The sequence below is a fragment of the Drosophila nasuta genome, chromosome X, assembly GCF_023558535.2.
Source record: "Drosophila nasuta strain 15112-1781.00 chromosome X, ASM2355853v1, whole genome shotgun sequence".
Lineage (NCBI taxonomy): Eukaryota > Metazoa > Arthropoda > Insecta > Diptera > Drosophilidae > Drosophila > Drosophila nasuta.
This window is the reverse complement of record NC_083459.1, coordinates 12158440-12185739: the sequence shown is the minus strand read 5'-3', so window position 1 is coordinate 12185739 and position 27300 is coordinate 12158440. Positions and strand designations below refer to the sequence as shown.

Here is a 27300-nt window from a genome sequence, read left to right as displayed (position 1 = left end):
GATCGTGATATTGCATTTTTGGCTTGTTGCTGTATTTATTTCTCATCTGGTTCCATTAACCTACATGCGTAGACATCATTCTTCGCTAATGGCACTACTTTTAAACTACTTTGGAACAAGAAGTGTCCTAAACCGGGTCCCAAACACCCAGTCCTAGTTTAAACTAGCTCTATTTTAGATCAAATTCGCTATTAGTAAGTGCTCTACTTTTATTCTTAAACTGGAATAAGAAATTAAGCAAGTTTGTCACCTTTAGGTTCACATCTAAAGAAAAAAAAAGGTTTGAGTAAATTTAATTCACAAATTGATCATATGACAAATAGGTGTTAAGTATACATACATAAATCAAACATTTAATAAAGTATCTAAATCGTTGAAGAGCGAGAGAAATATGTAGTAATATATTCATTATATTAAAAAGTAGAGAGCTACACAGATAGAACAAATGTAGCATAAAAATCTAGATCAAAGATTGTTTCAACATCAATTTCTTATTTCATTATTGTTTTTTTTTTTTTTTTAAGATCGAAAAAATTTCAAATCAAAATTTGCAATCTACTTTTCAATATAGAATAAAAGATTCTTGAATTAAGATTTTATTCTTAAAATAAGATTTTCTTAATCTTAAAATGCAAATTTAGTATAAAAATCTTGATTTAAGATTTCTTCATCTCTCTGTGTTCTCTATGTAATATATGCAATAAGTATTTTGTCTCAAGTTCTGATTTTTAAAATGAGGAATATATAACTACATATGATGAATGATTATAAAGCTGAAAGACATTAATAGAGAGTTATAATTAAATATGATATTAGTTTCGATTAGATTAATTTGCATATTCTGTGTGCATGAAAATTGCTAGATAATTCGATAAATATAGATCATGGAAATTGTTGGATAATTTGATAAATACAGATCAATTTGTGAAACGAAGCTAAATACAATAATAACAAGGTTCAGTCAATCGTTCGCTATACTTAAGGTATATTTAAAGTATCCCATTACTTTAAATTACTTCCAATGCAATTAAATTTGTTTGTTTAGCTTTTGTGGTACAATTTTGAGCTTTAACCTTCGCCGTTTAGGTGCTTTGATTCACTTGAGAGTGCAACGTCTTCATCTGAAACGTTGAACGACCCCAAACCAAGAAAACCCCACACACAAACACACAAACACACACATAAACATATCACACGCATCGTTGTTCATCTGAAGCCCACTTTGATGGCTCTTGGCTGTGGACTACCCACATTTGCAACAATTTGCGACTATTTGTGTATGCTGTGCTGTGCGTATTCATTCATTCATTCATATGTCATTCGGTGTTGTGTTGTGTTGATTCATTAACTCATTCAAGTGGCTTGAACCCAGCAACATTAACGGGGGCACTCACCGGAGGGCCACTTGGACCGCAGCTGCAATTTGAACTCTATGCAAACGGAAAGCAAGCAAGCAACAATAACAACAACAACAACAACAGCGACAAATGAAATTGAGTCAAGTCAAATAAATTGTGTTCACTTGGTTCCGCACAAGACGCGATCTCAGCGATTTCTTGGCCGGCTTCCGACAAGCGCCATCCACAGAGACAGCTCAAGGTTTTACTTCGCGTTGCAGTTGCACTTGGAAAATGAAATCGAAATCAGAAAAAAAGGAAAAGAGAGAGAGAGAGAGACAGACGAACAGTTGCTGGAGAGGATGGAATGATATCAAAATGGCTTTGCCAGCCACTGGTTGACACTGTTGTAACTTTCCTTTTGCTTTTTGGGCGGTCATTGGCGTTGGCCAAAATCAGCGAGCCAGACAGCCATTCAGCCATCCAGCTATACAGCCAGATCCAGCAGCTAGTCAGTCAACTACCAAAAGGTGTATAAATATTTATGCGTCGCACTTGAGAGCGTTCCTTTGGAGCCAAGTCCATAAGCCAAGTCCAGCTTTGGATTTATGACCAGTTTCCGCGACCCGAACCCCATGCAGGAATCGCTGTGTCGGTTGGCTGGCCAAAAAAAAAAAAAAATTTTTGGCAATCAAATGTATTTTGTTAACACAAATCATTGGCCAGCATTATGCGAGTCTTTGGCCATAATCAACTATGTGAGGGGTATTTTGGGCTGTGAAGAGAGATGCGAAGTTATTATCAAATATCAAAATTGTTAAATTTTTACTTATAGTCTTCTATACGAGTATAAAGATATGTAGATATACCGAATTGTTTTTTCCTTTTTACAGGGTATCTAATCGCCATGCATTCGCCAGTCAAGCACTTTATTACTCGATGCTTTTGATTTCTTTTACGTTTGTCTTAGCCTCAAATGCATTATTCAATATATCATTGTTTATGGCCTGGGCTATATGCACCGTTAGTTTTTATTGCCATTATTTGTAGCACCCAAGAGGAGGCCTCTAACTCCAACCCTAAGAAATGCGCTAATTGCAATAATCATTGGATAAAAAGTTTGTAATTACTATTGTTATCGTAATTGCTTTGGAATTCCATTTACATTACAATTACAATTTACTCAGCGCACCTAATTGGAACTGCTGCCAAGATCAGACCATGCTCTTAACAATGAGGAACTTTATCTATACATATATATATAATATATCAATGCAATGAATGTGGATATTTTCAATAATCTTTGCGAATTTACTCCACATATTCCTCATTACAATTTCCGCTGTAAAGTATTATTACAACATAATGCTATAATATTTAAAAATAGTTTGCATAGTTGATTGTAAACTCGCTTGTCAAATATTTCATATTGGAAATAGAAATTAATAAGAAATTCGATTACGTCTTGGATTGCGGACATATCAATCAAACTTATGGGATCGTAATTTTAAGCTTTTCAAATTTAAAATAGTATACGCATAAGCTAAACATTTATCATTTTGTCTTTTCAGGTAAGCTTTAAACTTAAGCTCAGCTTTAAAGTCCGGCTTCGACAAAAGCTCAAATTGGTAGAGCTAGGCGAGAGGTTGATGTGCTCGCTAAGTGTGCAGACGATTTTCACGGGGTTTGTGTATTCGCTAAAACAACAGAGGTTTGACATGCATTGAGCATAACTATGAGTTCAAATGCAATGAACTAAATTATGAACTCTGATATGAAAGTGAAGTTTCTGTTGAAGATTTTGCATTTTTATGTGGTAAGGATTTGAATATGTGATATATTCATTTTTTTTTAAGCAAATATTTAAAATACGATCAACTAACAGTTTAAGATCATAGAAATTGAAGCGATTAGCGAAAGCTCAACTTGAAGAAATAGCAACATCCAATTTAAACACTTTGATCGATAATAAATCCAAATAAACTTTGACAATACTTTATTTGTTACACGTTATTTTTATTTGTATTCATTTATTCGTTAAACATAACAACTATTGATACATTGATTGCTTCGAATCCAACTTAGAGTCTAATTGAGGTACTTCAAGTGTACGCGGCTTAAGCATATAGAAAAGGTACATATTTCTATTTCTGATATACACATACACTCACACAACAAAGATTTAATAAAAAAAAAAGAATATTTTGTATAACATATTTATATATAATAAAACAAATGTATTAGCATAAATGACTCGATATTTACAAAAAGCGCTTAATTGACTAAGGACAACGCACAGTAGAATAGTATAGGAGCAGCAAGCGAACTGAGGCTTAATAAATTAACAATGTGTGAATTAACTAACTAATTAATCATTAAACACTACCCGATCTACATACAATGAGAGCAACTGCAAAGGAGCATTTTGAGCATAAAAAAACGGGAAACTTTGCAAAAGCACATTAAAGCTTTTTGGGTGTCACGCTGCGTTGTGTTGACTGTTTACAGCACAGCGCACACACACCTGAAAGCTGCATCTAGTTTTGGTCTAAGCAGGCAGTGACATTGGGATTGCGGTTCGGGTAAGCGATTAAAGCATTTGGCTACGAACTGGGCAGTGACCATTGATGCACTCCCTCCGGCAGCGTCTCGTTTCCTCCGTGTCGCATGCTGCGCTTGCTGCGCCACTGTTGCTGCGACGATGGCGGCGCCGTGGTTGGCGTCAGCCACAGCTGCTTGATGAGATCCGCGCCCTTCTCGGCGATCATGACGACGGGCGCATGGATGTTGCCATTGGTGATCGCTGGCATAATGCTGGCATCGATCACCCGCAATCCGGGCACACCGTACGTCCGCAACTGTGGATCCACCACGGCCCAGGGATCACTGGGTGGTCCCATCTTGGCAGTCCCACTCATGTGATAGATGGTCATCGTGTACTGGCGTATGAAGCAGTTCCAATACTCGTCCGTGAACAGTGTCAGATGCTTACAGTTGGGCAACGGTTTGCCCCAAAAGCGTGCGCCAAAGCGTTTCATCGCCTGCGTCTCCCCCATGGCGACCGCAGCTTTGACGCCCTCTCGAAGCACATTCACATCATCGGGGTGCGTTAGATAGTTGTGATAGAGCAATGGATAGCGCAGCGGATTCTTGGAGGCCAGCTTAATGTAGCCGCGACTCTTGGGTCGCAGCATCATGGGAAAGATGCCGAACACATCGCGATTCGTTACCTCCCCGAAAACCTCCTGATAGAACTCATCGGTCAGACCGTGGGCGGTCTTCACCTGAGTGCCGCCATCGGACATCACCGATGCGGAAGTCATCATGAAGTTCATGTCCGGCCAGTCATCGCTGGAATTCGCGTATTTGGTATTGATAAAGGCCACTGCCTCCAGTCCGACGCTGGAGGTCAAGGGACCATCCTCGGTGATGGCATAGCGCAGCGCCGTATTCACATTGACCATGCGCTTCATCACTATCGATATGGGATAGTCGATGAGGAACGCAATGCCCCCGACGGCAATGTGATCCTGCAGATTCTGGCCCACACCGGGCAGATGCTGAACCAGAGGTATGCCCAATCTTCCCAGCTCCTCGCCATGCCCGATGCCCGACAGCATCATCAGATGCGGTGTGCCAATGGCACCGGCTGCCAATATCACCTCGCGTGTTGCATACACATTCTGCAGGTGTCCGTCGCGTATAAATTGCACTCCAGTTGCCCGCTTCGTCACCGGATCGGTGAGCACCTTAGTCACATGTGAGAAGAGGGCGATGTGCAGATTGGGACGCAGTCGGGCGGGACGTAGAAATGATTTCGCTGTGGAGCTGCGTGAGCCGCGTCGCATGTTGAACTGATAGAAACCGAAGCCCGTCTGCTGCTCCCCATTCACATCGACGATGTCGTAGCCCATTTCCTCGCCAGCCTGCAGAAAGGCGGGTCCGATGGGCGTGTTGTAGGGTGCATCCTGCACAGTCCAGAGGCCACCTGCAAGAATGAATGATAGTTTAAAGAACTAAGTTTGACTTTGTTGAAGAGCTTTCAAAGCACATTAAATCAAAGGACAACAAAGCTCAATTGCTTGGCAAATGTATGTATAGAGCTTTACTTCTATGGAAATATTATGCTTAACAAGCTTTGTTGCAATTGAAGTATAAAGTCAAAGGTCATTTAAGCTCTGTTTAAAATGAAAGTCAATAGTTTTAAAGAAGCTTTTCTTCTAGGGAAATATGTGAAAATAAAGTGAAAAACCAATTCGAATTAAGCTTAAAAAAGCAAAGTTAATGTAAGCTCTTTGTAAATTAAAGTCAATTTTTTTGTAAAGTAGCTTTAATGTAACCATTTTGTTGTATTACTTAAATACATACTTCTTCAAGTTAAGCAGCAGAAGCTGCATTGAAATTCCTAGCTTCGTTGCTTTAAAGAAATAATGTCAAAGCTCATTTAAACTCTTTTCAGAATAAGAGTCAACAGTCTGACAAAGTATCTTTATTGCAACCATTTAAGTTGTTGTGGGCTCACATTTAATGCTTAAATACTTCTATGGAAATATTTGAAGAAAATAGTAGCCACAGAAGTTGCATTGAAATATTTAAAAAAAGCTTTCTTTCAATTTAAGCGAGAATGTCTAAGCTCTTTAATATTTAAATAAACAGAAGTGAAAATTACCTTGATTTAAAGAGCTTTCTTAGACTTTATGTTAAGATGTCAAAGCTCATTTAAGCTCTTTTATAAATAGTTATGCAATCATTTGAGTTATTGTGTGCTTTCTACGCCACTCTACTTACCAGTGCCATGATAACGTTTATTGCGTGCCAAGTAGGGGTTGCGTTGATCTTCCGATTTGCGGAAATAGGGCAGAATCTCCTCGTAGGACCAGCCAGGATTGCCAAGATTCGCCCAATTGTCGAAATCGCGACGATTGCCGCGAATATAGAGCATCGTATTCAATACGGAGCTGCCTCCAATCACTTTGCCACGTGTCCAGCAGCAGCGTTTATCCTTCATCGCCTGGCAAGCTGTCGGCTGTGGCTGTGTGCTAAAAGAAGGGAGATAGAGAAAGAGAGAGAGAGAGAGAGAGCAGAGAAAACGTAAACAATTAGCGAATGTGTTGGCAGCGCTTTCATCATTAATCAACAGTCAACAGGTAAACACACACACGACAATAAAATCGCATTAGCTAAGCTCAGCTAAGCGATTCCAAGGGCCACGCCCACTAAATACGCCCTAAGGCAACGTCTGGCGCAGCATGTGTGCGCCATTGACCGTCTCGAAAGGTAAACAAAAATGAAATAGTAGAAAAAGCTAAAACCAAAGCCAAAGCAATGGTTAAAGCAATAAGAGAGCAGCAGCAAAAAAAACAACAACAAACAAAATAAATAAATAAAAAGCACATACAATTTAACAGAAGCAAACGGCAAAACATAAGACGATTAACAACAATTGTTGGCCCACTGCGGTAACTTTATTACAGCACAACCAAAAAGCAATGCTATAGCCTTGTACTTCGCTTCGCTGTCGGTCATTAGGAAAAATAAAAGAGCCTCCAGTTGCAGATTCAATTGAAACGGAGCTCCTAAAATGCACATCATCCCATGGCAATAAATGGCATTTAACTTCACTCGATTGCCTTGAGCCAGGAGTTGATTCACTCGACTCGACGCGACGCGACGCGACGCGACTCGAATTATTTCGAGCTGTCAATTACGAGTGTGTAGACAACGGTGTGTTCTCCTTCAATTATCAATTATCACTGTTAACTACTTCTCAGCCATTCGTCTAATGTTAGGCAATGTGTTAAAGAAATATTTGCATTGAAAGACAACCAAGATAGTTAAAGTATAATGTGATTGACTATACATAAGTTCATTCACATTCGAAAAATATACCAAATATATACCGCAAAAATATTATAATATATACCAACGCCTAGAATTGGTATATCTATAGTACTACTACTTGTACTACATTCAAAATAGAGTATGTTTGTTGTAGTTGATGATTAAATTTATGTATTCTATTAGTAACACAAGATAAGTTATACCCAAGAAACTGTGTGAATAAGTTTTTATAAATCTAAACATTAGAATAAAGGGCTGATCAATGAAATGTTTATCTTTTGTAAATGTAATGTTTACATTTATACAATTTTAATCAATTATTAAATACAGAAATATAGTAATTCAAAAAGTACAGGAAAAGACATTTTAGTAAAAAAAATATAAATACAAATGCATTAAATATGATCCAATTAAAACAATTGCTGGCATTGCCTTCGTTGCAGCCTTAGAGCAATTACATCTCAAGCACATTAATTTACTGTCACTGAATTAAATAACCCTTGACAACATTGTTCGCCGGATATCGCTTTGAGCTCTCAAGCTTAACCCAACATTTGACTACAAATTGTGTACAAAACGCCTACAACTGTCGCATTATTCGCTTAATTCACATTGCTCGCATTATTCGCATTACTCTCGCATTAGACTCGCAGGGGCCACTCTCTAATTAGTACAATTTTTGTTGGCCTGTTGGTTACGCGTTTATTAAATATACAGGAAACCTCAGTTAACGGTCCCGCACGAACTGTAAATTAAATAAATGTATGTGCAGCATATGCGACAGTGACAACAACAATAACAACAGCAACTACAACAACATCTAACCAACAATCAACAAACAACAATGAACAATCCACAATGAGCTAAGCAACTGCAACTTTAAAAAACTGTAGCCAACTTCCAAACATGACAAAATAATTAAGAATGCCACGTTCACGGAAAGAACGACTAGCTGAATACCCTGCAAATATTTGAATTCCGAGAAATATGGAATTATAGAAATATGGAGAACTTTTCTGGCATTCCCAAATATTTAATTTATAGTTATATAAATATAGGCAACTTTCTCATATTCCAAAATATTTAATTATATAAATTTAATAATATTATTAAGAAAGGAATTCAGCAATTATACAAATTCCGAGAAATATTGAATTATAGAAATATGGAGAACTTTTCTAGCATTCCTAAATATTTCATTTATAATTATATAAATATAGGCAACTTTCTCATATTGCAAAATATTTAATTCTAGAATATCTGTGTCGATTTTGTCGTATTTGTAGTAAGAAAAGAATTCAGCAAATATAAAAATTCCGAAAATATTGAGTTATAAAATATAGAAAACTTTCTTAACTACTTAGTATAGAATATTATATAGAATTATAGTTAACTATATAAATATAGACGCCTTCTGATATTAAATTATGTAAATATAGCATCATATGTTATTTAATTACAAAAATATAGAAAACTTTTCTCGACTTTGTCACATTGAATTGCAAATTATTTTAAGGCCTTGAAATTCTTGGAATCATGGAAAATAGATTGACTAAATATTCATGTCAAGAGAATTTCAATACCAAAACAAAAAAAAACTTCAACACATAGAAAATAGAGGTAGTTCATCAAACCCGAAGAAATCTTTATGTAGAGGGTACAACAAAAAAGGAAACGAAATGTCAGTTGCGGAAAACTTGGCCAGGCAAACTGCCAAGCGAGACGTGCAAATGGCAGAAATGAAAGAGAAATATTGCGATTTGATATTGAAGGCGATAATCAAGTCTCCAATATATATAGAGAGAGAGAGAGGAGCACACTTGACAGCGTAAGAGTTGAGAGAGTTGGCGAGATATGAAAGTGGTCAAAGTGTTGTCATTTTGCTTTATTGATTCATGTTCGCGATAAACTTTATTTATTTATGCCTTGTATCTGTATTGTTTTATTGTCATTGTCTGCGCTTCTTCACGCCTCCGGGAAGCTGATTAATATACTTGCTTATTAATTTATGCTATTTGGCGCCGATCTAGAGTGTGTGAGAGAGAGGGAAAGACATTCCGTCCCTTGGCCGCATTGTTGGGCGTAGTTCCAGTTATTGAGTACGCGCCTTCACTCCAATAACTCATTCAGTCTTTTTAGGCATTCGAGTCATTGAGTCAGTCGGTCACAGTCAGAGTCAGAGTCAGATACAGCTCAACTTTCCCTTGACGCACGTTTCTCGGCCTATGTTAGGTCCAATGTGACGCAATTTGCTTAGCGCTGTGCTTTTTTTTTATTGGCCATTTAACAGTTAGTGCGCATAAATGTTACCAATTATTGTTAGCTAATTTTTGCACACCAAACATTGTAATAGGCATTTATGAGTTTTTTGAATTGTTTGTCTGCACTCTCAACCTGCTTAGTATGCATCATTATAACAAATTTCGAGTTTGATGCGTCAGATTATCATATAAATGATACGATTATTGCCCCTTCAATTCATTGATTAAGCGATTATTGATTTTCATTATTGATATAACTGAGTTAGTTGAGCTTTCGCTTTTTTTCTGGAAAATCTGTGATTAGTTTCTTTTAATTTGGGGATCATTGTGTGTGTGTGTGTGCTTCTCTTTTGATTAATGATATTTCGATTCCCCGTTTGTTTGCCATAATATTATATCAATATTTACTTTTCCTAACGCTGTAAAAAATTTGCGAAAATAAAAGTCTTGCTTACATAAAATATAAGTGATGTTGCGTGATTTGGCTTGACTCTTGAATGTTAATTCAATTGACACCAATTGACGATGAGTTGAGCTCAGTTGAGGGCTGTGAGGAGGAGAGTCGTAGAAATCGCCCAAACACTAACTGGATGAATTCAAGGTCTTGATGTGTCTCGAATATAATATGCACTACAACAATGAGATGGACATTGATGATTGCCATCAAAAGTAGTTTTGTTGCGGTACATTTTGTCGTCTTTTTTTTGCGCGCAGACTTTGTTGATATTAGCAAGTTCGTGTCCTAAGTCTTTTGATTTTGTGGTCAAATAAAAAGCGACAAATTAATTGTGAAATTGCCGACAATTTTGTGTGCTGGCAACTTGTTGACAAGTGTCTCGGTGTGTGTGTGTGGGTGTGTGTGTATGGGTGTGTGTGTATGGGTGTGTGTGTGTGTTAGCATATGCAGCAAGAGAGCGCGACTCAGTGAAGCCTGTCGCCGCTCGCAGCTACTCTCGAGTTGCTGTTGTTGAGGTGATTTTTGTTGTTGTTGTTGTTGGTGTTGTTGCCGCTGCTGGTTTGCGTTTCATGTATTTTTGATTGGCAATTGTGCTCATTGCAATTGGTAAGTGAGCAAGCAGTTCGCTTCAACTTTCCGCAATGCTGTTGCTGTTGCAGTTGTCATTGTTGTTGTTGCTGTTGTTGTTGTTGTTGCCTGATCTGGTCTGTCTTCTGTACATATTTGTATACTCGCGCGTGTGTGTGTGTGTGTGTTTCATTTCATTTCGTTTCGTTTCCAGGCAACAGCAGCAAGCAAACCTGTAACCGATTAACCCACTTCGGGCACTGCTCGATCCGGTTTTTTTTCGTATTGAGAGTTGTTGGGAAACTCTGTGTGTGTTTGTAGGATATGCCGGCTAAATAGTCTATCCCCCTTTCCCAGCTTTAAGCTAAATATTTGGAATTTATGCCCGACATCCGAGTGCCGTAGTATTTGCCATGGGTGTCGATGTCAAACACTCCACTTTGGGGCCATGAGAGGCGATTTGCCGTCCGCCCAATGACATTAATGACACCCTGCTCAAAACTCCAAATAGCGGTGCCAATTTGCTGAGGTCGTTACTATATACATATATATATATTACATAAGCACGACAACAACAACAACAACAACCATATCGCTAATATGCAGCATGCAACTGATTGATGACCCGTTGAGAGCACCGAGAAGTTGAGGCATGACCAGACCTCAGACCTGAACCAGTCTCAGTTTCAGTTTCAGTTTTGGGTCTCACTCTGTGAGAAATATTTTCACACTCAAACAACAAGCAACAGGTGTGTGTGTGTGTGTGATTATCAAAACACATGGAATGCGTCGCCTCTTTATGATAATTTCAGAGCGTTTTAATTGCCCACAACACATACAAACACAAATGCTAAAATGTTAGCAGCAGTTACACAACTTGACATCCAAATGCCAAAAGTGCCACAGTTAATGCCTCATCTGGGCGTTCTTGATGATGGTCCATTGATGTTTAGCAAGTGTCGCAAATACTAAATGCACTTCATAAGTGTCGATTTAACAGCAACTTTAACGAGTTGCCAAATAAATTCATCTGTGGCAAATCTTAGGCAAAACGTTGTAAGCTTATTTTTTAGAATATTTTCTTAATAAAAAACTATTTGCAAGAAGAGTTATTAAAAATCAGCTATTTATATTTTTATCGCTATAAGTAGCGTTTAATTTTGAATAGTGTTTGTTATTAACTACTTTAGCAGTTGCTTGTTTTATGACCTCAGTTTTCGTTGCAAACTTTTATGGAGATGGCAGATAAATGCAAAGGTGAAGATGGTATTGAATATGTTATGTCTAAGCATGGCTTTCTTTTATTATGAGCAGCATAAAACGATTCAGTAATTAAAGAATTGAAATCTTTCAAAATAGTTGTTAAAACAGTGTTAAATTGTTTATTCAATCAATGAGAAGCAGACAACATTAAAAGCCACAACTTAGAGACAAAATAAATAAAAAAAGCAGTAATATTATATTTTCACTTTACCAAATATAATTAAACAGCAACTATCGTGTACTTTAAAATCAATTTCGCAATGCAAGTTGTATTTATTCAAATGGTAAAAAATAATTTAAAGCTTCAAGCTCTCAATACTTATGTATTACTTTCAGCTATTTCATAAGTTTGCAAATAACTAAATAAATAAATTCAAAGCTAATATAATATAAATTTACAATACCTTTGCGCTAAAGAATTGGCAATTAAAAGGCGACGTCAACAATTTGTTTACCAACTCGATGCAAATCATTGAAGTGCAACGCAAATGTGGCAAGTGGCATGTGGTAGGCAGTGTATTACCAATTCGGTTAATCGAATGGAAATGCCAAAAAAATAATAAATTGTACACATGATGCCAAATGCCGAAGGAATAAAGAGTCGCCCATTGGGACAGGGCTTCAAATCGACTCGACTCGACTCGCAGCTTAAGCTGCAGCTAAAGCGGAGTCTGTTGTTGGCAGTCGCAGCTGATTGCAACCAGTTGTCTGTCGATTGCATGTCCCCCCTGCCACACACACACACACACACACACACACAATAAATGATGCAATGGCGCGGAAAAACAGGCGCAGATTTCCACACACACATACACTCAATTTTTAATATGCCCCTCTGTTTGTGTATGTGCATTTCGCATTTATTTTACCGGCAACAGCGAAACAGGCAAGTGGCAAGCAGCAAGTGGCAAGCAGCAACTGCCCCGCTCTGCTGCTTTCAATTACCAACAATCTAAGCGTCGCCGTCAAACTCAACGTGAACCAAATGAAATGGAAATGCTTTTTGTTGCTGCCACGTTTTTTTGAGTTTTTATACCGGCTACGTATAAAGTCGAAGGGTATTATAGCTCTCTCAAGCAGAAGATGTGATCTCCTATTCCCAAAACTAATTATAAAAATTTTAATCAGTGTTAACAAACAAAGACTACAACAGATTGAGCTATATAGAATATAATAGAGTTTAAATATACCAAGCTTGCGATTTTATACTTGAAATATACCAAATTAATATACCAAAAATAAAAAATATACTAAAGATAGGTTACATTCCAGTATTTTTGTGTGATTTAGTATTTTTCAGTATATTTATTCGGTATATTTTTAATAAGTATTATACAGAATATGCTAAAACAATATACCGAAGACTACAATTTCTAGTATTTTATATACCGAAGATTATCTGCATGTCAGTATATTTTCGGTATATTAATTTGGTAAAAATTTAGAATAATACTGCTGTGTTTTGTTTTTATTGAAAATGGGTATACTAAAATATACCAAAGACTATGTATATTTTAGTATCTTTATATACCAAAGACTGAATATTTTTCAGTATTTTTCAAATTTATTAATTTTGCATCATTTTAGAGTAATATCGCATTGTTTTGCTTTGATTGAAAATGTGTAGCGGGTATTTTACAGTCGAGCACACTCGACTGTAGCTTACTTACTAGTTTTTTAGTTGGAATTGAAAATATGTTTATGATAATGTCTTAGAGCTGCATGCTAATGGGAAATGGAATTCTCTGCGGCGAAAAAAAGTGAAATTTTTTTTTTTCTATTTTTTTAAGTTTTTGTGGCCGCTAGGGCCTGGGCTGGGCCAAGCGAAGGTTCGACTGCGAGCCGGCTTAGACGGCTGGCCCTAAACAGTTAAATGGATTACGGTATTGAAATGCGTTCGAAGACCTCATCAAGGCGAGCTCATGAATAATAAATAAACGAGGCAAGTAGAAACAGGTGATCGGGCGACAGGTGATCGAGCGTTTGATAGTTTCGTGATGATGATATTTCATCATGGCAACGAAGAGAGAGAAGCTACACAACTGTTCCTAACGGTAGCGCGTTCTAATTTAAATCAGTTTCAGCCAAATGAGCAGAGATACCAGGAGGAGGAGGCAAGAGAGTGGGGCAAGAATAAATTAAGTGATATCTTTGATTTAATTGGAATCTCAGTCGAGTCACGTAGGCAGCACTCAAAGAGTGACTTTCAAATCAGCTATCTCACTCTCTTTCTCCATCGCTGTCTCTTTCTTTTGCGGTACATTACACAATGTGCAGACTGTACAATTGCTGCGAAAAACTATTTATTTGTTTATTGCAGTCAAATTAAATTTGTCTACAGACGCAGACCGAGACGAGAAAAACCCATGAAAAAAAACTCAAAAGACTTTGCAAATAGCTGCAACACTTTAACAGTTTGCTGCTAACTCGCAGATCTCTTAGTTTTTTTTTTTCTCTTTTGGCGATCGTAAATGCACAACTCGATAATTGAGCACCAAAAAAAAATGTATTGAACAAATACCAGAGCAGACAGCGAGATGAGGAAAGAAAGGTGACAATGCGTAGGAATTGAATTCCAAACAAGAAGAAAACTTTATTGTTGTTGCGTTCTATGAACTAATCAAAATGGACAGTTAAGTTGTCATTTAATTTCGATTCTATCAGCAATTAAGGCACATGTAATTTCGACTCTTGTTCTCATTTTATGGCACTACTGATGAAACTCATTCTTTTCTCTTTGTGTGAGAAAGTAAATTCTATTGTGATGAAACTCGATTTGCATATCGCGCGTGACAAGCTGAAATTCGGATTAAATGACTTTTCACAATACATTTGACAAGTTGTAATTGTGATTGAATGAGTTTTCTCCACAACAGCTAGAATGAGCAATAAAATTAATGAGGTAGCAAAGAAGCTGCCATAAATCAGCGTCATAATTGAGCAACTAATTTGTGATGAGCTGCAAGATCTTTTGATTTAGATCAATTCCAAAGTACTTTGAGCTCTTCAAGCTGACCTTCAATCTTTGTAGAAATCGAGCACAATTCAGACATTTGAGTGAAAAGAAATCATTTGCATTAAAGAGCCAACCAAAAGATTGTGCCACATTATTGAAACGGCAAGTCATCAATGTGACGCATCAACGGGTCCAAGCCTAAGCCCAAAAACAAACCCAAATCCCAAAACTTAAACGGCGGCAAAGGGAGTGCTGTGTTTGTCTTGACCGAAAGGTGGCAAATGGTGAATGACAATTGTGTACTTAGGTTAGTTTAGTTTAGTTGAGACGAGACGAAGCGAACCGCGTTTAGTTGTCGTCAAGTCTATTACAATAATTACAGCTGTTGGGCTCCGTGTTGATGTGTATTTATTTGCCTGACCTCCCGAAACTATGTCACTGTGAAGGCCCCAAGTCCGAGTATATACGAATGTGTGTGTGTAAACTGTTTCCCTCTCTCGCTCCCTCTAACTCACCGATACTTCCAGTCCATTTTGCTCTTGTGCAGATAGAGTGATAACAGCGGCACATCCGATATTTCCGTCTCGTGTCCGCCCGCCTCGAGGAGCAGCACCTTCCAATGGGGCACCTCGGAGAGTCGGGAGGCAAGCACTGTGCCCGCACTGCCACCGCCAATGATGATGAAATCGTAGGCCAACTCCACCTGCTTGACGTTGAACGGACGATTCTCCGGATCAAAGAGATCGTAATTGTAATACGCGATCGCAGCGATCAGAAACGGAATGATCGTCAGTTTGCCCACACCGATCACTGCCGTTGTTAGTTTGATGGCCGTGGCTATGGCCAGGCCCAGCTTGGAGGCGCCCACAGCTGCCACGCCCGCTGCGGCTGCCGCCTTTGAGGCGGCGCTAGCCTTGAACAGCAAACCGCCCACCGAGACGGCGGCGGCGCCAATTGCGGGAACCACAACCATAATTGCAATTGTTTTGTGATCCTCGACGTCTTGTTTCTCAGTGGTTATAAAGCTTAAAGCTGTCTGTTCAAGCTCCTTAAAGCTGTCTGTTGAAGCTCCTTAATGCTCTCTTCCTTGTTGCCTTGTTCACAGCAACTTGAATTCTTGTTTAACACGCTCAACACATTTTTCCGCATGCCATGAGATGTGATGAGGATTTTTCTGTGCGACACTTTCATTCACAATAACAATCACAATCACAGTCTCGCCATCGACATCGTGCGTTTACGATCACATTTACGAGCACGTTTACAATTGTTGTTGCTGCACTTTGTTTGTTGTTTGTTGTAATTGTGCACTTTCATTCGAAAGCAAAACACACAAAAAAAAAAAATTGGTATATATACCTTTGTATATATAGATAACGAAAAAGAATAGAAAAAAAAAACGAATTGAAATTGTCTTTTAGAAATTGTGATTCGTTTTAGTCGAAACGTGCGATTCGACTCGAGTTCCTCGTCGTCGTCGTTGTTGTTGTTGTTGTCGCGTCGTTCAAGTGGCTTTTGTTGGCCTGGCCCCAAAAATGGGAATGAATGAATGAATGCGATGGAAATAAATAAATAGTGTTAAAGTTAAAGTTAAAAGTGGGCAACCGACTCGTTTGGCAGCCGCTGCGTTTCTGAGCCACAATAGCAACTCGTGTGCGACGTTTTGTCTGCTTTTCAATTTCTTGTTGCAAGCAGCAAGCACAACAGCTCCCGCTCCCTCTCTTCCGCTCCCGCTCCCGCTCCCTCTCTGCCCGCTCTCTCAGCGCCTGCCTTGCCTTGCCTGGCTTGGCCTGGCCTGCAGAGGCCTCTGCTTGAAGCGGTTGCGGTTGCCGTCCGTTTGCGGTTGCGGTTGCGCATGCGCTCCACTCAGCTCAGCTCAGCTTCGCGATCGCCGTCAGCCAGAGTCGTCTCTAGTGAGTAGTCGCCTCGTCATTCGAGTGGAGCGCGTGACACGAAGCGAACACGAAGCGAACACGAAGTGTGCTCTTCACACTGCACGTGCTCACTTTATTCTTTATCTTTCTGTATTAACCCAACTACAATTTCATTGGGAAATAACAACATGCAGATCTACATAGTATAATAGTAAAATGAAAGAGTATGAATTGATAATATATTATTATTGAATATTCAAATCGGATCTTAAAGATATATTGAACTTGGTTAAAAACTCTAAATTATTCAAGTATATCTGCTTTGTACATTTTTATATAATAATCAATATAAGACTCCAACTGTATTCCTTACTAGTAAGATTCAGTTAAGCTTCATGAAATATTAAACACAAAACAAATTAATCGGATTTTTACTGAGTGGTCGCTTTGACTATAAAGAACTAAAAACACAGAGTAAGATACACGAATAGAACATATTTTTAAAGTTTACATGACTATATGCTTACAAGTTAGTTTTTCAGGACAAACAACTTTATATATCTACGAAATAACACATAGAATATCCTTCAAAGCGACTTTCGTTAAACAAAATGTACTAAAAAACTTACCAGAACATCCCAATTTAAATTTTATGACATTAAGAAATAATTAAATTCAACGAGTACATACAAAATTTGGTTTTGGAGAATTGATTATAAAAAAGCATTTATATGAAAAACAAAAAATAGTGGAATTGGAATATTTGTTATAAACAACTTTTATTTATATGAACTACAAAAAAATAGTAGAATAAGAATATTTATAATAAAAAACTTTCAATTATATGAATCAAAAAATGATAGAAATGGAATATATATAATAAAATCTTTTATTATTTATTTGAACAACAAAAAATAGTAGAATTGGAATATTTGTTATAAACAACTATTATTTATATTATATGAAAAACAAAAACTAGTAGAATTGAAATATTTATAATAAAAAACTATTATTTATATAAACAACAAAAAAAGGGAATATTTGGAATATTTCTAATAAAAAAACTATTATTTATATGAACAACAAAAAATAGTAGAAATAACAATTGGAAAATAGTACATTCAAAAGCTTTTGAAATGCATGAGAATGCAGTCACGTTGTCATCTCTAGAGCTCACACACACTCACACATAGACAGAGCGCACACATCGTCGGGGGCCGCCGCAATTGGAGAGCTGTGGACGACGACGACGACGACTGCGTTCCAGCTTGATGGTCTCCTTTTTGGCTGCGGGAGTTGTTGCGAAACGGTTGAACGGTTCGGCTCGGCGAGCGCATAACCGATTGCCAACCGATTGCCAACCGTTTGGCGCTCCTGCCTCGCTCTTCCGCTCAGCTGACATTTGCTGCTTGCTCACCCAGTCTCTGGCTGTTGTGGTTGTTGTTGTTGTTGTTTTCGATGTTGTTGTTGCTGTCTCTGGCATTTGTAATTTTCATGTTGGCTTTTAGGCATTTTTTTTTTCTTTCATTTTTGTTTTTGTATTGGCTTCTCTTTTAACTTACTTCACTTACTTCACTTAGCCAAACGACCTTCATGCTCACTTAACAGTTATCTGCACTTACCCGACGATCTACAGCTGTAAGTACATCTCTGTGTGAGTGTGTGTGTGTGTGTGTGTGTGTTATGTTGTGTATTCGCTCACGTAAGCCACAACAACGACATCAGGAACTGAGCCAATGCTGTCATCATGTACATATCTCAGCTTCCATTTCCCGCGGACACGTAAGAATTAAATTGGTGTTTTTTTCCCCACCCAAAAAGAAACAAAATTGGAAATTCGAAAATTGAAAATTGGAAAATGAAAACAACTGTAATATGTGCAAAACTTGTTCCCGAAATTACCAAATTGCGCGAAAACCGCTGGAAAACAATGTCATTAAGCGTGAGCCAATCGATTGGACGAAATGGACAACGATTCAATTGAAATTATCGATAATAATACATATTTATGCAATTCAATTTATGCAGATATCGATATCTACATAAAAGTGAATGTTCTTTGTCAGCGCTGATGATGAAATGTGCAGCATGAAATAAGATTTGCAATTGCATTCAAACTATTCAGATTTGTAAAGTGTGTGTGTGTTAAAGCACTTCTCTGAGGTCAAAACATGTCCCAATCGAAAGTGCTCAAATCGCATTGAAATCCAATTATGTAAACGAACGTTGTGGGGTCAGGGGACGGGGGGAATGTGTGTATTTCTCGGCTCAAGTGCGGGAAAAAGTGGAAGGAGAAGCATTGCGAAGAAGTCGCTCTAATGAGGCACTTCCCCATGTTGCCCCCGTCAAAACAGACGCTGATGAAGACACTAACAAAATGTAATTCCCGCAAATTAACAGAGCGACAATAAAAAACGCTCAGCTCGCTGCTGATACGATATGCAACGATTGCTCATCTTGTTGTTGCCGTTGTTGTTGTTGTTGTTGCCGTTGTTGTTGTTGTTGTTGATATTGCTAATGGCACAAGGTCAAACGGCTGCGGTTGTTGTTGCTGTTGTTGTTGTGCGTGAGTTTTCCATGCGAAAATTTATGAATTTCAACCTGGGAAATTCCGCAATTATGAAACTTGACCAAGGTGGCTTTCCACTCTCTGTTGGCAGTCCCTCCCTTCAAGTCAAGAATGCTCAAGGACTGAGCTAAGCATTTGAGCCATAGAATTTACGACCATCATTGAGAAATGTCACAAGATGAGGGACAAGCTTAGGCAATGTCTAAACAGCTTGGACACTTTGTTAATTGCTTTACGCTGCTTTTGCCGAGATTATGTTATGAAATTTGGCATGCATAAAGCTAACTGTGTTAATTGACAGACAGTCTTGAGAATTTGAGCAAAAATAAAAAACAACAACAGCGGCTCTTGAAAGTTCGATTCTTAAAAAGAGTATCAACAGCCAGAGCTATTGGCCAATAGATGGCGCCACATGTGAAGTGTTGCGGCTGATTAAATGTGAGTCACGTCATCTAAAGTTGCACCGCTTAAAGCAGAGTTCGATTCTTAAAAAGAGTATCAACAGCCACAGCCAGAGCTATTAGCCAATAGATGGCGCCACGTGTGAAGTGTTGCGGCTGATTAAATGTGAGTCAGGTCATTTCCGCCACAATTACGACATAACGCACCGCCAAGTTTCCGGCTCTTATGAGTGCTGCTTGCTTCTACTCTACTCACAGTTTAGCGACGCGCGTTTGTTGCTTTCCTAATCAACACCCAAAAACAAACGAAAATTAAATAAAGTTGAAAATAATGTACTTAAAAGCAATGAAAAGTGAAATGCAAACACACTTTGTAGCAATGTAGAAGACGACGAAGATGAAGAAGCAGAAGCTGAAGCTGAAGTGCGGGGTGACATAATGTGGGCAACACTCTTTCTTTTTTTTTGTTGTTTTTTTTGTGGTCTGTGCTGAGTCATTGTCGAGACGCGAGAAGCAAATGAAATCGAAAATGAACTTCATTAAACGACAATAGAGGCGAGAAGGCACTAACAATACTTGTTAGCTGTGGGGCAACCGCAATCGGTGGCAAGCGACAAGTGCACTGGGTATCTCAATCTGTCTTTGTATCCGTATCTGTATCTACATCTATCTGTGTAACGTATCTGTCAATACAAAAGTAACTGAGGCCGTACCACAAATACAAATACAAATACAAATGCAAACATAACAAACCCAATCGCCGCAACGGAGCGTGGCATATGAACAAGTATTGCACGAGTACTACGTGACCTATTCCTAAGCTAAAGACTCGTTAGACACCAGTTGCCAGCCCACAGCCTCAAAAGCCGCAGACCCTACAGAGATCAGACAGTGAAGCGTCGCTAAGAAGCACGCATTGAAAGTTTAAATAATTCTATTATAAATTCATATATCGATTAGTGAGTAAAATAAACAACAAACATTTATTAAGTGGATTTCTGAACAGCAAGTTATGAAGGTAGTAAACTGAACAATTTATTCCACCAATAGATCTAAAAGTCGATTGAGCATTCGATCTCCAAAAATGTTGAGTGAAGCGCCTTTAACACAAACCCATCAAATAATCCATCTTAAATTCAGTTAAGCATTAATAAGACAGTAATTTATTGCGTTAATAAGTTAACAATTCATTCATTTGACACTCAACACTACATTCTTTTATCGATTGACCCTCAACTATTCTGAGTTTGCGAATAAGTCAGCAAATATGTCAATTAATTTGTGAGTACAACAATAATCTATCCATCAAACAGTTAGAAAGTTATATTAACAATTGATCCGTTTGAAGCATCAGTGATTAAACTAGTTGTTGAGCAGCAAATTAATTTAATAAGTCAGCAAATTTAACATTTCACTCATTTGAGAATTCAGCACAAAATTCTTTAATCGAGTTCGAGGGTCAGGTTAATTAATAAGGCAGCAAATGTGTCAATGTATTTGTGAGTTCAGCAATAAGTCCATCCATCGATTAATGAGAGAGTTAACTTAACAATTTTATAGTTTATAAGTCAGCACTCATCTCATTTTCATTTCAGCAGCTGATTAATTTATTAGGCAGCCAATCATCCACTTATTTTATTAACTGAACAAACTTTACAACATTTATCAGACGGAAAGTAAACTTAGCAATCGAATATTTAATATTAAAATATCAGTTTACGTCCAATAAAGTTTCTTTAGTATATTTTCATTGCAAACTATTGGAACGTAAATCAAGGAATTAAATTAATTTGAAATTGTAATTCGAAAATTGATAAATAGATAACCAAGCTTGAATTTGTGAGCAAGCTAATTATTTAGTTAGTGTGTTAGTCATTAATATGCCTTAATTAATCTTAAAATGTAATTCTACGATTAATAATAACCAATTAAGTAAGTTCATCAATCATCGATTCAACAGATGGACTCATCAAGTTCATAGTTTATTTTATTTCAATCAATCACTGTATCAGTTTGTCAATCGTTAAAGAGACAGAGCTCCCATTGATGCTGTTCCATTTTTAAGCTAGCTCCACTGTACTTGCTCTCTATGGATAAATGTGTGTGTGTGTGTGTGTGTGAGTGTATTGAGGTTGCCACACACACATGACGCTTTTTGGGTTTTAGGTAGTTCGTAACTGGCTTCTTACTGTTGCCAGTAGTTTGTAGTTGGCAGTTGGTTGTTGGTAGTTGGCTGTTGGTAGCTGTTAGCTGACATCTGTTCATCTAATCTGTTGCCTAAATACTTTTCAAAAAGATTTGTGTTTGTGCGCGTCATCGTAGCGCCGTTCGCTCGTAATTTACTGTCAAATCTGCGTAACGCATCTCTGATGGATTTATTGCGCACATCCATCCCGGCTTGATTTCGTTACTCTCTTTCTCTCCGCCCATCTATGTTAATCTTTAGGGCCAAGTACACTATTACTTTACTGCTGTCATACCTTATTTCTCCAAGTCATTCCGCATTACGTGCCTGTTAATTGCTCCATTTCGGAGGCAACGTGGGATCGACCCGAACACAAACTCAATCGCAATCTCTGTGCACTGCTCTTTTTTAAATTGAGCTGTGTGTGTTAAACGGCGTCGTAAACGCCTCGAATTGATCATTTCAATGATATGTTTTCATTAATTAGTTTAGCAACAAGCGTGAGTAATTCTCGAATTCGTTACGGCGATAAAGTAAAGTGTGATTTACGTTTTAATTTGCAGTTCAATTGAGTTTGGCAAAAAGGTGCAATCAAAGTTTTTAAATATGATCCACTATTTAATGTGAATTTAGTTATGAAGCTAGAGTTTTGGGCACAGACAATAATACCTTCAAGATTTATAATTTAGTATTTAATACTAGATTTAATAGAATTAATAAATAAATATAATAAATGATAACATTTGGTTATTATCGCAATAAAGTTGTCAAAGTTGTTCAGGAAATTCTTTTGTATGACAAGTAAGCTGTTTTGGCTGACAATCTGGTATATTTTGTATACCATAGAGTACAAAATATACCGGTAATCGGGTCTAATATGGTATACAAAATATACCAGCTTACCCCTGATGGCAGTAAGTGTTACTTTCGAATGCAGTGCTAAATTGATATACCAAGTATGACCTTAGGTATATTTTAGTATTTTTGCGGTATATTAATTTGGTGTATTTTCAGAATAATACCGCACGGTTTTGTTTTTTTATTACATAAATACGAAGCGGATATTTTATAGTCGAATACACTATGGCATTCATGTTGTTTTAATTATGTTACTTACAAATTGTGGTCGATTTTTGTGGCATATTAATTTAGTATATATTTTAAGAATGATACCGCATTATTTTGCATTTGTTTTATGTAGCTTTTTTACTTGTATTTTAATTATGTTATTTACAAATTGTGGACGCTTAGCTTAAGCTCTTATGATAAATAGTTTTAGATGTCAGGACATAGAATACAGATAGCAAGGTTTTTCAATTCCTTCTTTTCAATTTGAAGTAACTTGTATAAGAGCATATTTGAGTATATATTTTTGTAATCACAGTAGGCTGCAAGTTGCTACAATTTAGTCTGTCAAATTGTTGACAAATTCAAACTAATATTATATGATATATTGAAGTTCCGCCCTCTGTCGTTGCCATTGCTTTGTGCGTGGGTGCAGCGCATCTTTGATCGCCGACACTTGTGGAGCACGAGCCACAGTCACAGTCACAGCAATAGCAACAGCAACAGCACTTGTTGCGATCCAACTATTAATTGCCATCGGTTTGTATGCATGCCAAACAGTTTTGGGGCGCCAATGAATACCGTTCCAATGTCTTCGTATGTCGGGCTGTGCGCCAATTGCGGCATAACAATGAGCCAACAAAAATAATTTGCCACTTAATTGAAAAGTGAAAGCTATCAATCATTAGGTAAAGCCTTAATTTCAACCTCAGCCTGCACCAGACCCAATTTGCCACACTTAAAATCCATGAGATTTAGATAATTGTCTACTATAAATCTTGTATTATGGTCCAACCCATCATTTTCGTCAGCTTTAATAATATTTAGACAAAACAATTATGAATTTTTTTGTATTTTTTTTATTTCGTACATTGCTTATTGTGTCTAGTATGTTGACGATGGACTTCATGTGCAAGAACGGTCGCGGTATTTATAATAATTAGTAACAAGCTAAACAAAGGCAGTGTTTGGCATTATGCGAGGAAGAAGCAAACACAAGATTTTACTTGGACCATGCTTCTCTCAAATTTGAATGGTAAAAAGGCATCAAAATAGTGTTCCATTTTCCATTTTGTTAATCTGCGGCAGTCATATCAGTGTTTGTAGTATCAGCATCTACTACTCGAAGAATCCTTGAGGTTATCGATGGGGGCAGTGTACTGTAGAATTCTTGATCATTGGCGAGAGCGAACAAAAGTTATTCGCCTCGAACAACCCATTTTCTAATTTCAACTGAAAGTAAGCCTTTTTATTTAATCCCTTTAAATAATTTTAAAATCTTACCAAATAAACATAAAAATGAGCATGTTTTTGTGGAAAAAAAAGAAAAACTAAAAATTTGGAATTTTGTTTTTTTTTTCGGAATTTAGATGTTGTTTTGCCGAAAGCTGAAATGAAATGAGCTCTGTTCTCATGCTGCTCCAGGCAGGTCGAAAAATGAAATTTTCATAGCCTACTTGGACCAGTAAAAAATCTATGTTAAAATAAACTCTAAAAATTTGCAATCAATTACTCCTTGAGTTGTCGAAATGTTTGAATTCATGTGCTTCAGCTTTAAAAGCATTGAACTAAGAAACTGGTATGGTTGAAAAGTCACTGGGCTGACGTTTTGAGAGTCACTGTGCCAAAACGATCCGCAGTGGTTTTGAAGTAATTGTACTAAGCAGCTTTCAATGCAGTGCACTGCTTGTTGAAAAGCTGAACGCACTGCTTGCAGCGAGTATTGAAACCAAGCGCTGCTTGCTTGTGACAAAATTATTTGTAAAAACTTGTTACCGAATCTTACTTGGTTTATTCCATAAAAAAAAATTAGAAAAAAATTGAAAAAAAAGATATACATATAAGACTATTAGCTTAGAGTTCGGTGTGCTGATTGGTGCCCAGATAATCCTCCTTGATCATATCGGCCCCCTTTTCGCCAATCATAATGCAAGCAGCATTCGTATTGGCGCCCACAATATCGGGCATGATACTGGCATCAATGACACGCAATCCCTTCGCGCCATGGACACGCAGACGGGCATCAACGACTGCAGTCGGATCGCTGGCGGGTCCCATGCGAGCTGTGCCCACCGGATGGTATACGGTGGTGGTCATGTGACGAATGTAGCAACGCCAGTAATCATCCGACTGATACTCCAGATCGTTGCAGGCCTCCAGATCGACCTTGTGGAGTGCAGCTTCGCGTTCGCCGAACGCCTTCGTCTCGGGTAGACGTTTGTAGATGTTAAGGGCACGAATGTACGTGTCGACATCGCGTTCATCTGTCATGTAGCCGGGATCGAGGAGCGGCGCATCCAAGTAGTTGTTGCTCTGCAACTCGATGCGACCCGCCGAGAAGGGCTTCAGATGCAGCAGGTACGTGATGTAGGTGTTTGTATTCTGATTCGCCGACAGTATGCTCTTGGCCACACGCTCATTGAAACCGGTGGCAGCCACATAGCCCTTCAGCTCGGGACTCTGCATCAGACTGAAGAAGTTCGTTGTCTGGATATCGGGATTGGGGCCGTGCAGCGACGTTGTGTTGATGAAGCCGGTCAATGCGGTCGCCTCGTGATGCAGCAATTTGCTGTATCTACCCATCAAGAGATTGAACATGGCATCGACCAGTTCTTCCTCGGTGGGTTTGCGGGCCGTTGACTTGTCGATCTGGAAGATCACTGGCAGACTGGCGTGATCCTTGAGGTTGCGGCCCACGGGCAGATCGAGTTTAACGGGTACTCCGATGCTCTTCAGGTGCTCCGCTGGTCCAACGCCTGTCGTGTGGGGAGAAAATCATTCTATTAATTGAAGATATGCTGAGTTTCTTGAATTTCGGTTAGGAAAATAACCGCAGCATAAAGGGGACAAAAACTGCTAAGTAAACCCCTTAAATAAGTCGAATATTTATGCCATAATAATGGCATTTTGACTCTCCATTAATCTTAATCTTAAGTTTGGAGCGCAAGGTTCAAGGCATCGTGGTGCCCTGTTCAAGAGTATTGTTCGCCGTTATCTACTATTATAGTATAGCGGAAAATTCAGAGATCCACACAGAACTCCCAACTGTACTACAAAACTTTACTCTACTTCGGGGGTTTTTGTTTTATGCTCTATGTCGTATCTTATCGCACTTCTACGATTCCGGTGCAGATTAGAGCTTAAAGAGGCTCCGATTACGTTTTGTCCCCTGGTGACATTCACTTACCCGAAAGCATAAGAATCTGTGGCGATCCAATGGCGCCCGCCGACAGGACAATCTCCTTACTGGCACGCACCGTGTACTCCTTGCCCTCGCGATGCACAAATGTGACGCTTTCCGCCCGCTGCTGTCCGTCGAGATTCACGCGCTTGACGTGCGCATGGCGCACAATGTGCAGATTCGGTGTGTCCTTGCGCAGATGCGAGTGGGCGGTGGTGATGCGACGTCCGCCATCCTGGGTGCCCAGGATATCCATTTGGCCGACAAACGAGCCTTCGGTAAAGTCCGGTGCACTGCCGTAGCCCATCTCCAGCATACCGGCGCGGATGGTGCTGCGGAACTCGTTGTCCGACACATAGTTGTTGAGGCCCATGGGACCACCAACGCCATGATCACCGGCCTTGTAGTCGGGACGTGTGGAGCGCAGATCCTCGGCCTTGCGGAAATGATGTAACACATCGTCGTAGCCCCAGCCGGGATTGCCGCGCTGCTGCCAATCGTCAAAGTCGAAGCGGGTGCCACGAGCATAGATCATTGCATTCATGCCATTGGTGCCGCCAAGCATTTTGCCGCGTGGCCAGTGGCAACTGCCGCCCTCCATGGCCATGCAGGCGCGTCCATTCGGTTCGGTGTGATACTGCCAGTCCCACTTGGAGAACTGTGTGGCCATGTGCCAGGCAACGAATTCCGTTTCAATTGGCGGATCGCCGCCCGCTTCCAGCAACAACACTCGCCAGTTTGCCTGCTCTGCCAGCCGGCCAGCGACCACAGCTCCGGAGCTGCCGGCACCGATCACAATGAAGTCGTAGGGTTCGTTGAAGCCGCCCGATTTGTCCAGCCAATCGCCCTGATCCGCTGGCCACTGTTGCTGTCCGCTGAGATCGCAGTACTTGGCGATCAGTGTGGAGAGCAACAGCGACATTAATGTGTTTGCCGGACCCGCCGATCTGGCCGCACACTGTGCGCTCAGGAATTCCATGATTTAACGAGTGTGTGTGTGTGTGTGTTTCGCGCTTGACTTCTGGACACTGCCGTTGCCCGCGAGCTACTGTCCGGCGGACACAACCGGCAGCCGGCATTTGTACGGCCGAGTCGAGTGTCGCATTCGCATGCCGCACGCGTTGCCGTAAATCACCTGCGCCATTTGCATTGCAAATAGCAAACGAAGGCGAAGCCCGAGTATGAGAATCGGACACCGTGTGTGTAGTTCGGTGTAGTTCCTCTACTCTCTCGTTCTCGTTCTCGCTCTCGTTGCGGGCCGGACGGACGCGCCTTTATCACCCAGAGCGATTAGATGTGACATTGAAGAGCGGGTGCAGCCACAGCAGCCTAAGGTGACACCG

At 39.1% G+C, this 27300-nt stretch overlaps 3 protein-coding genes across 6 annotated transcripts in view; 1 reads left to right on the top strand and 2 right to left on the bottom strand.

Annotated features, from left to right (window-relative positions):
* The window catches only part of LOC132795892 (flotillin-2), a 122807-nt gene that overhangs the window by 49916 nt on the left and 45591 nt on the right, over window positions 1-27300 (top strand). The window lies entirely within an intron of this gene.
* Window positions 3346-15977, bottom strand: LOC132796882 (glucose dehydrogenase [FAD, quinone]). Its single transcript, XM_060808225.1, has 3 exons — window positions 15198-15977; window positions 6126-6376; window positions 3346-5325 (listed from the first exon to the last, which is right to left on the bottom strand). Exons 1-3 carry the CDS (start codon window positions 15653-15655, stop codon window positions 3941-3943), a joined length of 2094 nt encoding a protein of 697 aa, XP_060664208.1. The 5' UTR covers window positions 15656-15977; the 3' UTR covers window positions 3346-3940.
* LOC132795889 (glucose dehydrogenase [FAD, quinone]) lies at window positions 23600-27020 on the bottom strand. 2 transcript variants are annotated; one of them, XM_060806830.1, is made up of 3 exons: window positions 25964-27020; window positions 24061-25532; window positions 23600-24009 (listed from the first exon to the last, which is right to left on the bottom strand). In XM_060806830.1, exons 1-2 carry the CDS (start codon window positions 26934-26936, stop codon window positions 24631-24633), a joined length of 1875 nt encoding a protein of 624 aa, XP_060662813.1. In that variant the 5' UTR covers window positions 26937-27020; the 3' UTR covers window positions 23600-24009; window positions 24061-24630. The 2 variants fall into 2 exon arrangements, with proteins under 2 accessions (XP_060662813.1, XP_060662814.1); XM_060806831.1 differs by having other exon boundaries at window positions 23600-23999.